Source organism: Phycodurus eques, chromosome 6 (assembly GCF_024500275.1).
Source record: "Phycodurus eques isolate BA_2022a chromosome 6, UOR_Pequ_1.1, whole genome shotgun sequence".
Lineage (NCBI taxonomy): Eukaryota > Metazoa > Chordata > Actinopteri > Syngnathiformes > Syngnathidae > Phycodurus > Phycodurus eques.
Genome location: NC_084530.1, coordinates 30,626,804 through 30,643,156, shown reverse-complemented (window position 1 = coordinate 30,643,156; position 16,353 = coordinate 30,626,804). Strand labels below are relative to the sequence as shown.

The following is a 16,353-nucleotide window of genomic DNA, read 5'->3' as shown; positions in this document are numbered from 1 at the left end:
GAGATGACTCTTTGGGGCTCATACGTGAGCCAAACTTTCACAACTCAAGATTTTTTTCTCTCATCAGTTTGCACTAGTCACCACCAGGTATAAGCAAAACACTATGCAAATGACTTGTTTCTGTGACTATTACTTCAAAAAAATAAATGCAAGTCACTTCAAAATATCAGTAAAAGCATGGAAACACACATTCATGTAATTTAGAAGCACCCACAAAGAGAATTGGACCAGATTAAGCCATCTGTCCATCTTGAAACAAGTTTTAATTGACATCACTTCAAGTGGCCCCTCACTCCCTGAGTGAACGCAAGGCTGGTCATACTTGCAATTGATACAGCGGAACCCCAATTTACAAACTCCTCAATGTTTGAACTATTCCATTTACGAACCACAGACCGAACAAAAATAGTGCCAGATGGGCAAACCCTATCGCAGTGTGCAAACGTTTCCTTCAACCATTTTGTGCCGGGCGCCGCGGGGAAGCGGATTGCTTTCGGCCGTTCCGACGTCGCGGTCGGTCACTACTTTAGTGCGTCATTGTGTGCCTTTTCTGTCTTTTTCTCCTTCAGTTTAACATTTTGCTAGCTCAATATGGGTCAAAGAAAAGCAACGGACAACGACAAGCCAAGAAGTCAAGTTCAGGTAGATTTCATAATTTCCTAATAATTGCAGCAACCTGCTCCTTAAAGTCAAAGGGGTTTTGTGATTTTCGACCTGCTGTGAATGCGCCAGAGGGACTGGTGACGCGACACAGTTTGCGTGTCGGCAGGACAGCCGCATTACAATGAGGACGACGGTTCCACTTGCTGTTGTTAACTTGGTTAATAGAGATTTTTGATCCAACACCTTTTGTCATGTTTGATTTACAGGACTGTATAGCTTTATATTGTGTTCAAAGTGTACACTCTTACTAAAATAGGGACTTCTGCTGAGGCTGGAACTAATCATGTTTAAATGATTTCTTATGAGAAAATTATGTTCAATTTATAAACTCTGTTCAAGAACCCATTCAGTTTGTAAATCAAGGTTCCACGGTATTTGAGAAGCCACTACAGCTGACACCACCTTCTCAAGAATGAACGGGTCGCAGGGGTATCGGAAGCTGTATATGGGCAAAGGGTCGCTTTATTCAGATGTGTTTACCTGAGCGGGCTGGTGGGTTTCAATTGGGAAGCGTTAGCTAGGGGGTCATCTGAGCGGGACTGGTCCTGGCTATTGACAGTAGAAATGGAGGAGGCACTATGGCTTCTTTCACTGTTGCCCCTTTGAGCAATGGCCTTGCTGCTTCCCTGCCAAGAACAAATAAGTGCATCCAAAGTTGGAATGTCGCTCCCTGCTGTATGCACAATATGACTTTAAAATGAGGAGTCAAGTTTAAAGAGAATACTCGTACCTTCCATATGCCCTCTAAGGACTCCGTGAGAGAGCGCTTCGCTCGACTCTTGAACTGCTCAAGACGCTGTCGACTGCTACTTTGTTGCTGCACCTCAACTGCAGCGGCCGCCGCCTCCTCATTCTGCATATACACACAGAGAAACAACGGCGAATGCCAGAGGAGCAGATCGTATCAGATATGATAGCCAGGTTTTGGAGTGGCGCGCATTTCTCATCATTTAACACAATCAAATGACCATTTAAAAAAATACACAATACACAAATTACCTGTTTGGTGTCCTTTGGCAGAGGGTGATGATGGAGCTTCTGCCTCTCCTCATACAAGTTTCTCAAAGACGCCATAATAAGCTCATTTTCTTCCTGTTCACTCTTCGGACGAGACTTCTACAAGACACACGACATTGTTAGAAATATTGACATATGACGCAGCCTTACTGTCCAAATTTGTTTCTGTGGGAGTTCCCAGTAGTTTAAAAGTGTATTTGATGTCAAGACATTTCCTGTAATGGCCGAAGCCAAGTTTGAATAGTTTAAGAAATCCGTTATATTACATCTGATTTTTGTTTTGTTTTTCGGGGTTAAGAGAAATGTACACAGCAGTATTGCAGTACAGAAACATCACCAGCAGATGTCAGGCAAAGCATATTTCTACACGGAAATTTCTGTCAAGCGACTACATCAAAAGTGATGATCCCAACAAAATATGTCGGGTCAGATCTGGGAAATCACCCACAATAGCTAATCGGGCCAATGCCCGGGCTAAATTCCTGTAGTCTGATCGAGGCGTTACAAGCTTCATTTGTTTCATGACCACGCTAGTAACTCAAATCAACTTTCTGCTTTGAAATGGATGGAAATGCCATTAATCCATCACAGCCTCACCCCCCCCCCACCGAAAAAAAAATAAATGTTTTTAATAACGAAAAATAGCACCGTATTTGAAAATACAAATATCAAAACATAAAAGAAAATGTCAAGAAATAAAGTGGTTTTATGAAAATCTCACACCCACAAGCACGCGCCAACATGCGCACGCACCCACACGTGCCCGCACACACACACACAGTGGTTGAAGGAATTGACTCCCTTGGCAGGTCTACATTACCATAGTACTCTCAAAGACTGTAGCTTGATCCTGGTTGTCCAGAGTAGCCAGGTGTCTCTGAAGCTCTAGTTTGGTTTTCGAAGCATTTAAACCTAAGGAGACGTCAAGAATGAAGAAACTGTCAGTGATTTGTGCTTAGGTTAGGCAGAAACAGGATGAAAAGTCATGTCAAATGTGACATTTCCTGGCTAAAATGGACAGCAAATCGTTTTTTCTTACCTTCTATTCTCTCACACAGCTTGTGGAGCTGCAGCATGGGGCAGCTGTCGCACTGTTGGCTCTGGTTCTTTGCATTCTGCTGCACAGCTGCTACGGAGAACGCCTGCTTCAAGGTCAGCATGATCTCGTCCACCTACAAGATCAAAACACAAGCTTCTTTTCAAGACATACAATAGGTTTGCCTGCGGAGTTCAGCTGTTCTCTATGTAAATTTATCATCAATCAACATACAATATGTATCCATTGAAAAGCATACATACTGTACATGCAATACATGCATGCATGCATGCATGGTAAATGACTACTCTCGCTCACTACAGTAAAGAGCTGAATTAAAAGTTCTCCTTTTGCAAACATAATAATGCTTAGTCTTAATTGTTACTGTCAAAGAGGTATTCAACAGTTTTCTTAGTGGTTTCTCTGACAGTGTTAATAAAATCTGAGTATTATCTTTGTAAGGTCAGAACCTCCTCCTAAAATATTGATGGAGTGAGCAAATGTACTCATTGAAGAGGCCTTTGGGTGTATGCATATTCCAACACAGGAGTAAGTGACACAAAACTGAGGATACAAACATACCGTTTTGTTCAATCATGTACAGTATATTTATCATTTATTTGGTGCCTTGCTCAGAGGCTAGAATCTCTCTCACAACTAGTACAAATCTCTCCCCCCCCCCCCCCCCCTTACAGTCGAGCGACCCTCACCCCAAATTTAAATATCACACCTACACAATGTAGCAGAACCCACCATCTACAAAGATTGTTTACTTTTCAAAGTGTATATTTGTACTTTCTCCAAATGGAAATTGCCTGTAAGGTCACTGAAAAATAGTCTTCTCAGAATACTCTGACCGGCAAAGAGATTTTCCACAACTCTATTTTCAGTGTTGTTTTTTCTGTTGATTGTTTTGTTAACTCGGTTTCCAAGCCATACATGTGACCGTGATCTCAATCTAATGGCTGAGGGATTTTAAGCTCCACAACATTCCATTCACCCGACTCAGGGTAAAACACACATTTAGCACATTTGAGTGCCTCGAAAAACACCATCTCACCAGCGATTCGTCCGTACACTGAAAGATATAGCAAACAAAGTGGCAGCTTCCTCTTTCCACAGTCTCCCTGCAAATGAAGCCAAAGTGGTCCACATGGCGAATACCCTACAAAGAGATCAGCAAGACCGTAAGTGACACTGGACAGATGCTAACATTACAATGGCTAGAAAATCAAAGGCACATACTTGTGAGCAGAAAGAGATTTCACGGAAACTCTTTTCGATGGCAACCTTCTTAGTGTCCGGACTAACCAAAAAGATCTGCGACCTGCCCACCTACAAGAGAAAGAGGACGCTTTTCACTGCAATGCATGCGTATTATTTAAAAAATGACACTTTGTATACAAACATTATTAATGAGACACCTCACCCATATCCCATTTTCAGTGGGTGTAATGAAACCTAGGGGCCTTTGGTCACATGTCATATTCTCAAACATTTATAATGAATCACAGAGTAAGAAGAGCGCACTGATAACACAGACGGGGAATCTTGCAGCAAAGGGTGAACCAGGCCATTGCATTAAGGTCTGATGAATGGCTACATGACAAATATAATCTTTTACATTTCTTTAAAAACCTGTTAAATGAGAGTTTCATTTCTTGTCTGCTCAGATAGTTCCGCTCCAGGGAATGTCCCCCATTCAAAACATAATGAGGAGAACAGTCACTATCACTGCTGAGCCTCACGAGGGGATTGGATGGTTCGCAATGAGCTAGCGATCTCATGTCTGCGAGTCCTCGGAATCAGAGGTCAATCTTGTCTGGAGTTCCCCTTCACGGCTCTGCATGAGCTTGAATCAAGCACAAGACATGGGTTTAACGTGTCTTCGCGGGAAAGGGAACAAACGCGAGGTGATGATATCACCACAACGAGCTCACCGTCTCCATCCGGAGAGTGAGTAATAATAAAAAAAAAAAAAAAAAAAAAAAAAAAAAAAAAACATTTGCAATCAGTTCTGCTGGTTTCCTGTGTCAGTGGTGACCATTTCCTTTATAATAGGTAAACAGGAAAACTTGTGCTGGCAGGGGGGTGACAGAGGTCAAATAAAGGTCAATGAGGGCAGTGTGACCTGGCTCATGTTCAGCAGCAGTCAGCGTTCGTCGAGCGGAGTCATGCCAGTATCTGTCTTTTTTCCTTTCCCACTTTTGTCCACCACATAACTTATTTATGTATGCACAGCTTCACACTATTGCCGTGCATTAGCTTTTCTTACACCCACCAAAAGGCGCTACGTCCGATACAAATCATCACACATGCGCAAATATTGTGGTGCAATTTGTGTATCATATGTAAAATAAGACTTTTTATCCCCTTAAAGCACCTCATGAAAATATACATTGGAGCCACCCACTTGTCATGTTGTGTCATTGGGGTCAATTCAATTCTAGGAGGCTCGTAATGGATATCTTTCAGGTCATTACCGTAAACAGCATGGTCCTGTTCTCCTGCAGGCTGGTGGGCCGCACCCCGGGCGAGTGAGCGCGCGCGTCTGTAGTGTTGGCGTGAGAGATCTCTGGTGAGAGTCCATTCTCATCCAGGGCCTGCAGAGAAGGGAAGCTGGGGTCCCGTTGAAACAGCAGCGGGCGTTTCCCGTCGGCGGGGCTCCCACTAGCACCGTTACCTAAAGTCGGACTCCCCGGCCCATTCGACTGGAAGGCTAATGCCCTCCTCAGTCCACCCACTAACCCGCCGCCGTTTGACCCCCTTCTAGTGCTCCCTGAGGCTCGAGCTAACTGGCTGAACTTCTCAATGCACTCGTCTATCAGCGCAGGGGGGGCCTTCTTGTGAGCTACGGTCACACGGCCGCAGAAGAGCACCTCAAACTTTTTGGAAAAGGATGCGGGTGACAGGGCAGGGTTGTTCACCACAGAACCTGCTGCGGGAAGAAAAGAAAAGCTGATGTGCGTTTCCAAGGGCTTGGTGTCTCCGGGATCTGCCAAAGTCTTGTTGGGAACGGTGAGGACGTCATCGCTGCGTGCAGAGCTTTTGCCAGCTTGCCGGAGCGTACTGATGATCTCAGGGACCTGAAACGCACACACGTGCATGATGAATGGTGAGCTGTGTGTCCCAATTTGAGATGCATGCGGAAAGGGAACTTTTTCCTTTAAATACTACCACATATATCTTCTAAGCATGTGCAACCATGCGTCCCATCGGTCAATTGAACTTAATGTCATTCTTCCGTTGACGATAAACAGACCTCCGAGTCGAGCATAGGGGGTAACGGACTTGCTTGAACGTTCCGAATGGTTGTCGGGGTGTAGACGGCCTAACGTTAAGGCACTTGATTGATGCCGCAATATTGTGCAAGCGCCCCACATTGATCCTCGTTACATCTCGAGTAATTCCGCAAGTTACCATATTAATTGTGTAATTTTAATTCAACTACAATCACGACTTGAATTTGTCTGGTCACCTAAATAAGAGTGTGCAATCATGTGTAGCGGAAGTGTGATATCAGGTCTTCTTTTTTTTCCGGCATGCTACGCAGTACACATTACAACTACATTTAGTTCGACTTGAGTACTTTTATTTTGAGGTACAAGTCGCACCAGCATACGTAGAGGTAAACGTGCATAACTGCTACTCAAAATAGAGAGAGCTTGGTAGCTCTGTTGAAACCTAACCTATAATTCCATTACAACAAGCTGGCAATTTTTTGACTTGAGTTGGTTGTCACATTTCTGTGGGGCCAATTATGTATGACTCGTGCACTCACTGTAGTTGTCTCGCCATGCTGCACTATTTGCATATACCGGCCACTCGTGCCAGAGTAGCATCTGCTCCATTTGCACACTGATTGAGGAGTATCTGTAACATTTGCACAACCAACAATTGTCCCAGATGATCGCACTACTCGTCACTTGAAACCGCATACACTCCTTGAAGTCTCAGCGGCCTTTGCACAATGGTCATTGCACCAGGACTATTGCAATATTAGTCGTTCGAACTGCTCTAAGTGCTAGAGGACTCTGCATCTTTTTGCACAATTGCTTTTTGTCAATGTCTTGATGTCCCCAAAGTGTTCTGTAAATTGACTGTCTTGTTGTACTAGAGCGGCTCCAACGACCGGAGACAAATTCCTTGTGTGTTTTGGACATACTTGGCAAATAAAGATGATTCTGATGTTTTTGGAGAATTATTTTGAACCACACACACACACACACACACACACACACACACACACACCTCTGTGACTTTTCTTTCTTTACGTTATGAATTATAAAAGCAATCAACATCAGATGTGTGTATTGAAAATGCACCCTTGTCTCCGCCGAGGTCATATATTGACCTCGTCTAGAAATACAGCCGATGAACACACACGTTCAAATGTGATACGCATGTCACAAGAGCCTTCTGGACAACAGGATGACGAGTCACGAGGAAACCTTTGGTCGTCACATGCCTGCGCAGGTCGACTTTGCAATACTGCACCAACGGCGCAAGGAGGTTTATTTGCTTGAGTCACATGCGAGATGTCATCAATGCGAGCTACCTGAGCAGCAACTACAACTGCTGACGTCTTTCTTGCCAGATCCTGCTGCGTCTTGTCTGGGCAAGGAAGTTTATGAAGCTGTATTCAGAACAATAGCCTTCCAGATTTAGCTCCACAAACACACTTTATTTTCATGTTTAGCTGGTATTATTCGCTGAATGCCTGAGGTAAAATGGCTAGTTTGGACCTAAAAGGAAATGTGCATGTTTTTCAGTTTTAGGTTTTTAAATTCTCTATTCACTGCCCGCACTTTGTAGAAAGAAAGAACATGCCTGAATTCCTGATAGATGCCTGATAGAAAGAACATGCCTGAATTCTGCTTATTTTTAACTCATCCTGGCATGCTTGTGGCGTCACCTCTCTGTCCAACAACAAACCTCTTAAAATCCCTATTTCTAATCTAGAACGTCAGAAACACTGCCTCAAAAAACAAAACAGCATGTGCATTTTTTTGCAATGAAAAGAAGTCTAGATGCTTCCAGTAGTGCCACCCACCCAAAAAACAAATTGTATCACACACACAGGGTGCTGAAGCTCTTGACTACTCGGACTGATAAAAAAAAAAAAAAAAAAGGATGCCATCAGCTACTTCTTATCATTGAACAGCTTATCTATTGTCCATTAGACCAATCACATATTCACTTCTGAGATGAAAAACACAACAGCAAACTGTTTTGTCAGCAGTCTTTAAGGTTGAACATTTTGATTTCGAACGGGACGGGTGAGAAATCACTGCACCCGTGCAAACAAACTGCAAAACGACAAATCCTGTTGCAACATAATAGACATAAATGTCACAACAGTCTTTTGTATAAAGCAAGCTTTTCTCAAGTAACCAAAATTATGTCACCGTTGAAAGTGGAGCTGATTATCTGTAGTGTGCTGCATTCTCGTGAGTCCAGGCTTAACACGGACGACAGTAAATGAATTGAATGTTTTGGTTTGTTTTTAACATTGTTGTTCTGCACTGATAATAAAATGGCTTTAGTGTTTGCTTTGGTCACTACTAGAACAATCAGTATATTTACATGGTGTTAAAGAGAAAATTAAACGATTAGGTCAGCGACAGTGCGGGAAACCACACTTTAAAAACATACCGAAGAGTGGCTGCTCAAGGTGACAATAGTTCCAAAACAAAATCGCATTCACGAGAGCGCCACCGATCACAAACAAATTCAAGGTAACTTTATTATTAACACGGTCTGGAAACAAACGTTTGCAAGCAGCTACGAGAGTTAGCATGTATATAGTTGGTCAAGTAAATACTATGCATTTGCTACCGAGGCAGCTAACGTGGCTAACTAGCATGGCTGTTGGCTAACATCAGCTTGTTTCCACTCTGACATTATTTAGAGCAAAGAAGCTACTCATTTTCCGCAAAATAAGTACTTTTACTGTTGGATGAAATTTTTATTTTAGTAAGAAAAAATATGTTGCTTATTGTCAATACTAATGTACCCAATATTTTATATGCTGTTAAGAATAAAATAGCATTCAATGGAGGATAAAGGTTATTTACTGAAACACTTCAAAATAATACATTGTAGAGCTGTCATCGTATTACCGTCACACAGAAACATTTTTGCTCAGTCAGAATATGATATCGGCCTATGCGTACTAATACTCCGAGATGTAGTTCCACCTAAGGCCACGGAGGCGGACATACTAGCTAATGTGCACATTTTTAGACCCCTGCAAAATTCTAAAAGATCCAGTGAGAGTGAAGAGAAGGCTTCCCTCTCCAAGGGTTACCTTGGCTCCAGGAGCCACATGTTCAACAAACATGTCCATGAAGGGGGATCAGTAACAGGAAGACAGCTGCACACAGCCCGAGTGTGTCCATACACAGTCGTGGGCGCTCACAGAGCAGCAGAACTGAAAAAAACACAGTCTCTCACGAAGCCAGCATTAAATAGAGCTACTGTAGTTGCGAGCTCAAAAGAAGGAAGTTACACAAGTACCACCCGGTGAAAGCGAAGCTGCAAGACTGGCCGGCAAACAACAAATGTTTCAGTGTTTGTCGAAGGTTGAGAAAACCGTGTAACAGACATTCCTCAACTTTTTCAGCTCAAGTAGGAAATGTTGTTCCTGAAAGCCCAACATGTATTGCCATAACATCGATTTATGGATGTCAAACTCATTTACGTCGCGGGCCACATTGTAGTTACGCGTTTCCTCAGAGGGCCGTTATGACTGAAACCATATTAATGTTTAACTGCCTAATAATATAATTACATAGACAGAAAAACTTGATGGATAAATAACGTTTTGAAAATCAGAAATCAAGAGTAATAGTTTGTTCAACTATTGTTCAAGTTACCGTAAAAAGGGGTTTGGTTAAAAAAAACACGCTTGCAATAGCTCAACCTTATTATTTATTACAAGAATTGTGGAGGTTCACGCACATGATTTGCTTTCACGGGCCACATAAAATGACGTGGCGGCCCACATCTGGCCGGGGAGGCGTCCGGGGGCCGCCTAACCATAACCATATGCCCGAGCCACCGCACCTGGCTCCTCTCGATGCAGAGGAGCAGCGGCTCGACTCTGACCCTCTCTCGGGCGACCGAGCTTCTCACCCTATCTTTAAGGGGGAGCCCGGACACCCTCGTGACCAGAGGTGAGGAAAGGAACGAAGATCGCCTGCTAAATCGAGAGCTTGGCCTGCTGGCTCAGCTCCTTCTTCACCAATAAAGACCGCCGTATTGTCCCACTTGTGAACCTCCCAAAAGTCACGTGCCTTGTGGAGCACAGCCAAAGCCCACACCGCCTCAAAGTTCAGGACGCGCATAGCACGCAGGACAGCAAGAGGGAGACGTGAGAGCAGGAAACGTCACTGAAATGCTTCGCCACTGGAGAGCAACACACTGACGTCACTCTTTCGACAGAGGAGCCAGTTTAGGACACAAAAAAAGACGAGCAGATAAAGAAGGCATTGTAATGCGTCAATAGTGGCACAATGTGTTGGCAATTCGACTGTCTGCTGATTCCCAATTAACTCTTGAAGAAGAAGAAACAAGACCACAAAGGCTCAATGCTAACCACAATGCCCTCATCCAGCAGCGGCTTAAAATGCTAACGATGACCACTAACAACAGGAAGTTTACAATTAGATGCGGATGTAAAAAAACAGGAAGGCGCTGCTAGTTAGCTGCCTTGTTTTTATTACAGTTCTTGGCATGTGTCGTATGAAGGAAAGCCGAGATGGAGGGATTACGAGAAGACTATGGGAAAAGATGGACTATTTAGACATTCCAGTTATAAATATCTCGACAGTTATTCACAACAGGAAATTTCCTGCAACTACCTGCACAAGTCCACCCAACCAAACACTTCATAAAATTCAACAGCAGTACGTGGAACCGCTCATGTCCGACACTTTCGGGTCAAACGCATGTCGGAAGTCACACAAAAACTGAAAGCGGAGACTCAGCGTAAGCTCACGGGAGCTCACTTCGGCCAACATATAAGCATTTACGAAGCATTAGTTTGTGTCTTCTCGCTTTCTTTTGGCATTTTGTGGCGTGTGCTTTGTACACAAATCCAAAGTCATCGGAGACGTCGGCCGTTTTGACGAGACGTCAGCTCAGTGAGCAACAAAATGAAAATGTTATTTTAGACATTGCCTGTACAGTTAATAAGTGATGGCAGCATTTTCCACCTGGATTCATTACATTACTTACATTACTCTATTATCTAATCTGTTTGGTCAAATTGTTGGTAAATTGGAGGTTGACTGCATCCCAGAAACTATGAAGTTGGAGCTTCCAATATTTTATTGTATTTATTTATTTATTTATTTATTTTTTAAATGGTGGTTCTTCGGCGACAGCGACTAATGAAGCGCAGAAAAACGGCAAAGGAGGAGTGAAATGCTGGCATTTGCGCAATGTCTGGAGGTGATAGCACCATGAACCTCGCGTGGGTTCATCGTCCGACACTTGCATCTGGCTTTTGCACAGTGGATTTTCACCGGCTCAGACTGGTAACAGTTCTATTTTCTATTTCCGGGTTAGACTTTATACGTATCAATAGTATGTTTCCGTACCTCCGAACCGCTTTCCCACCGCAGCAAAGTTTGTTCGGAAATTTACGGGTCGCCTACGTGCAGTGCATGCGGCACATACAGTACAGTGGACCTTTGCTAATCACTATCGTTACGGACCAAGCCCTGATGTGACAAGTGAAAATTTGCAAGTAATGGATGGCCCCCACCCAAAACTTTTTTTTTTTTTTTTTTTTTTTACATTTGACTAAAGTAATATTTTAAACCCTAAATAATCCCCCTTTTTCCATCTCGGCAGATGGTGACAGGATGCAAAAAAAGTAATTGGAGAGCAGTAAAGTCAAGTGAGATCTTAATTGACTGAGATCTTTAGCATTTTTAGATGGGAGGGAAAAAAAACAGAAACAGCAACTACATGAAGGAACATGAACCAGGGAGCATAACGATGACGGCGACAGAGAAGCAAGATATTCCCCATCCGTGGCCTTATTTAAGAGAATTGTTGAATGTTGTTGGCTGCTTTGCAACATGTTACACTGTTTTGTTTCTTCGCAGCATTAGCACTGTTAATAAAAGAGGCATACTATTTTGTTTAGTTTTTTCCGTGGTGCCAAGTTATCAAAACGGCTATTGTGTATAACTGACTGTACTTCTGTACTGAAGCACATTACGGAGACTGTACTTTCTTTTGTTTGACTTGAGTTGAATGAGCACTTCTACCTTTGCCAGTCTTTTGTTTATATGCGCGGATTTGGGAGTACTTTTGCCGCCAGCGGAAACCGCAAAGCACAGACGTAAAGTTCCGTCCCCAAACTTTTGCTCATTGGTGGTTTGCTCCATGCCAGCTAACAATGTCAAGTTAGCCATCACGCTAATGGAGTAGTCAAGATGGAAACAAGATGCAGCGGCCAATATTACAGTCACGCCACAAAGTCGCGCCTGGTTGACTTTTCAACCCGAACGAGCACAAATGGACACAAATGTCAAACTGGGCGAATTTGCCACTCGATGCGCACAAGCGGCGTCGTCCACTGTTAGCTTGGGCGTCCACTTATTAGCCATGTCCCATCAAGTTGAGCCAAAAGCTCCACTTACATCTTTGTCGGGTCCCTGCTTGGGGTTGAACAGGTTGAACCGCTGGAGTCGCGCTTTCATCCCATTCGCCATAAAACTGTCGCGCGCGGTGACTCTTGTTAAAGTGTTCGCAGGCAAAGAGTCGCGCTCCGATATGATTTCATTGCAAAGTTGGTCTCGCTCCCGAACTACTTGGAGCCTGAGATTGAGCGTCAAGCGAGCCCACCCGTGACGACGCAACATCCGTGTTTTGCCTTCCAAATTAAAACACTTCCGGTCGGTTGTTGCGCCCTCTCCTTCGCACGACTCACCTTGTATATTTTTGTTTTGTACATAAAGCGGAGTAACTTCCGTCTCTAGTCCGAGTACCGCAAAAACGATAAATCCGCCAACAAGTGGAAAGACACCCAAGTGTCGCTCCTCTGAACTTCACCAACGCACAGTTAGTTAACAGTCGGCTCGTCATTTTTCGCACTTTCAGACGTCACTCCGGCACTCGAAGTACACGCCGAGCTTAAGTTCAGTTTGGGACGCACACTCAAAGTCCTGTCGTGGGAAAGAAGCCGACACAAAAGCACCAGTTTTGGGCTGTTCGGGCAGCGGACTTCATTGCACCACAACACTGAATGAATTGGCCAATGAATGGGTGTAAAACATTTTCAGAGTAGAACACGCCCAATCAGGAGGGAGCAAACCGCGCCTCCATGGGATGTACAGTTGTAATTACTTACCAAATGAACAACTTGCACTTACTTGATGTCCAACAAATTTTTTTCATGCATTCTTTTAGAAAAAAAAATGGAGGCGGTTGGTCAGCTTTGATTTAAAACATTTCATATGTTCATACCTCCATGTGGAGTTCCACAGGTGTCTGTTCTTAGAGCCCCCTTTTTCCAATTCAGTCTAGAAATAACCGTTCTGTAATCTTGATCACGTTATTATTATTGGGTAGGACAAATCTGGGCTGCGGCTTTCCTGTGCGGAGTTTGCATGTTCTGCGTGCTTGCGTGGTTTTTCTCCAGCCTTCCGCTACATGACGAAAACATGCAAATTGGTATCATTTAAGATTCTAAGTTGTCCATAGGTCTGATTGTGTGTGAATGCTTGTTTGTCTGCATGTGCCCTGCAATGGACTGGCGACCAGTCCAGGGTGTCCCCCCGCCTCCTCCAGTTCATCCATCAAGCAGCACAGAAATTGGACCGATGGAAAAATACAATCATGCAATAATGAATGTTTGCATGATTCAATATAAGTGACGTCCAATAATAAGCGAGGGTTGTTTCCTGCAGAACATTTTCACACATCTAAGTGTGTGGAGTTTTTTTTTTTTTTTTTTTTTTTAAATCTGACACGACTTTGTTGCTGCTGCTTAAATTTTAGGTAAGAGTTCAAAGCCTCACAGCTGCAGCCAACGACCGCACGCATAAGCTCCGCGCGTGTACGTGCGTTTCTGTCTTTGTGTGCGCGTGTGACCAAAAACCAATGTCAGTGTTGAGTGACAGGTGGTCAGCCGCCCACACACCCGCTACCAAACTCCACGACACAGAGATCACACAAGCCGCAAGGGCCGCACGAAATCCTGCTCGGTACAAACTGTTCTGAGCTCGCACTAAACACAAATAATCACTTCGCAGTGAAATACAAGCTAACACAAGACATGCCGCCAATAATATCATTACAATATGTCGTCGGTATTAATATCGCATGGCAGGCGAAGGGCCAATAGTATACTATAGATACCTGGTATTGCTTAACTCCCAAGTAGCCATTATAGTGACACAACACAGAGGTAAGTTGCTGATGTCCGTGCATCCATTTTGTGTAATGCTTATATGGAGCGCGGTACACCCCGAACTGGTCGCCAGTCAATCGCAGGGCACATTTAGACAAACGACCAGTCACACCTACCGGACGATTTACCTCAATTAACCTCAGGAGCATGTTTTGGGAATGTGGGCGGAAGCCGGAGTGCCCGCAGAAAACCGCGCAAGCACAGGCAGAACAGAACTATTTCTTATATATTGAAGGAGGTCTGAGTACAGACACCTGTGGAACACCAAATGGAAGTACTCTGCATACAATGGGCCTAATTCCCAAATGGTAACTAGCATATTTTTATGAAATCTCTTAAATCCAAGTTGAATATCTACACTTTAATCACATCTTGGTTGTTGTATTTTAAATATATTGTGTTGTTTTCGTGACTTTTGGCAAAGCTGAGGTGGAGTATACCAAATAAAGGAAAAGCTGGTGACACTGTTTATGGATACACACTGGCAGGCGTTTACAGTGCACCACACAGGTCACGTTCGTGCTGGCCGCGAGTTCTTGGTCACACGAGTGCGTTAGGCGTCAATCGACATAATACAGAATTGCTCACAACCTAATAGCATGGAATCTTCACCCCTGGTATTTAGCCAAATTTCTTTGATAGATGAAAAGAAACATTGGCTATTGTTTTAAATATTATTTGAATGAATTTTAATGGGATGGAAGAATGCTGCACAGTGGACAAGTGGTTAACGTCGACTCTAAAGTTCTGAGATTTTGGGTTGAACCCCGGCTCTCGCTTTCCTGTGTGGAGTTTGTTGTTCTTTCCGTGCTTCGGATGAGATGGAAGGATCCCTCGCTAAGTGTTCTGATTTCCTGTTTCCAAGCTCCCTTTTTCTTAACAAGCTGTTAAATCAAGGGCGTCAAACTCATTTTTCGTCGCGGTCTACGTTGTAGTTACGGCTTCCATCAGACAGGCCATTAAGGACTGTGAAACCGTATAAAAAGTTAATTGCCTCATATTATTGCCGATACACAACAAATTCATGGGTAACTCATTTTGAAATCAGAAGTCAAGCATAATCGGTTGCTCTGTTACTGTAAAGAAAAAGGGGCTCGGTAACAAAAAGTGCTTGCGATATTTGAACATTATTAATACGTATGACAAGATGAAATTTGGGACATATTTTGGGAAGAACAATGGACATAATTTGCTTTCGCGGGCCACATAAAATGATGTGGCGGGCCAGATCCGGCCCCCGGTCCTTGAGTTTGACATTCATTTGTGAGTTAAATGATGAATATGGCCTGTAAAATATCTGTCTGTGTGTGCTCCCTGCGATTGACTGGCACCTGTATGAGTATATGAGTACTAAACCCCCGACTCGCGGGGGATAGGGACTGAGTAATTAGCATCGCCCCAAAATATTTGTAACTGCCTATATCGATACCTACACAGGCACGCTTACCTCGGCGCTATCCTGGCACTTGAAGACGTAGCAGGCACAGCGCGCCGCATCTCTGAGCAGGCATCCGAAGCTGCCGGGCTCCTGGCTGTTGCGGATGAGCTTGGCCACCCGGTGGGCTCGGCACTCGAACAGCTCCGTGTGCGTCAGGGGGTCCCACGGCAGCCCTTCGGCCCGCACGCAAACACACCGCACCCGCGACGCCGACACGCACAGAGACACGGCGGACCCCGGCTCCCGGGACCCGCTGATCTCGGCCACCACCCAGGGCAGCATCGCCGCGGTGGTCATGCGGTGGACCGGGAGGGAACCGATTAATGTCAGCTTGTATCGCACCTCCTCCGCCGTCAAATCGCCGCAAGTCGTCTCAGAGGGACCCGAGGGAGTGATCTCCAAAGTTAAAGGAGCGCCACGGGACCTATCGCTCGTGGGCTTCACCTCAAAATAAAGTCCCTCCATGGCTCCTCCTGCAAAACACACAAAAATGGGGGGAAATGACACTGTCAAGGAGACAGCCATCCATCCATCCATTTTCTGGAGTGCGGGTCCTCGATAGGGAGCCTAGCAGAGGTGCTACGATTGGATTCAGAAAACAAACACATTGTAACTTTTTCAACCAGTACTGTATGGTGATGCACTCGACGAGTGGCTATTTGGGAGCGGAGGAGTACGAAGGGTGCTCCTCGTCACCGCAACTTTGCCAAGGACACGCGCGCACATGATCCGGGATCATGTTCGGACAAAGATGGAACCAGGCGATGA

At 44.4% G+C, this 16,353-nt stretch overlaps 1 protein-coding gene across 4 annotated transcripts in view; it reads right to left on the bottom strand.

Annotated features, from left to right (window-relative positions):
• The window catches only part of tbc1d1 (TBC1 (tre-2/USP6, BUB2, cdc16) domain family, member 1), a 40,367-nt gene extending 24,302 nt beyond the window's left edge, over window positions 1-16,065 (bottom strand). Inside the window, exons 1-9 of one of the 4 annotated variants that reach the window (XM_061679125.1) lie at window positions 15,595-16,065; window positions 5,200-5,802; window positions 3,962-4,051; window positions 3,777-3,881; window positions 2,720-2,852; window positions 2,501-2,592; window positions 1,663-1,779; window positions 1,394-1,516; window positions 1,144-1,289 (exon numbers count right to left, since the gene is read on the bottom strand). In XM_061679125.1, coding sequence (XP_061535109.1) covers window positions 1,144-1,289; window positions 1,394-1,516; window positions 1,663-1,779; window positions 2,501-2,592; window positions 2,720-2,852; window positions 3,777-3,881; window positions 3,962-4,051; window positions 5,200-5,802; window positions 15,595-16,050 — 1,865 coding nt within the window. In that variant the 5' untranslated portion in view covers window positions 16,051-16,065. Of the gene's footprint in view, window positions 1-1,143; window positions 1,290-1,393; window positions 1,517-1,662; window positions 1,780-2,500; window positions 2,593-2,719; window positions 2,853-3,776; window positions 3,882-3,961; window positions 4,052-5,199; window positions 5,803-12,375; window positions 12,642-12,665; window positions 12,946-15,594 lie in introns of those variants that run through there. The other 3 variants (XM_061679123.1, XM_061679122.1, XM_061679124.1) reach the window with 3 other exon arrangements.
• Window positions 16,066-16,353: the final 288 nt, after the last annotated feature.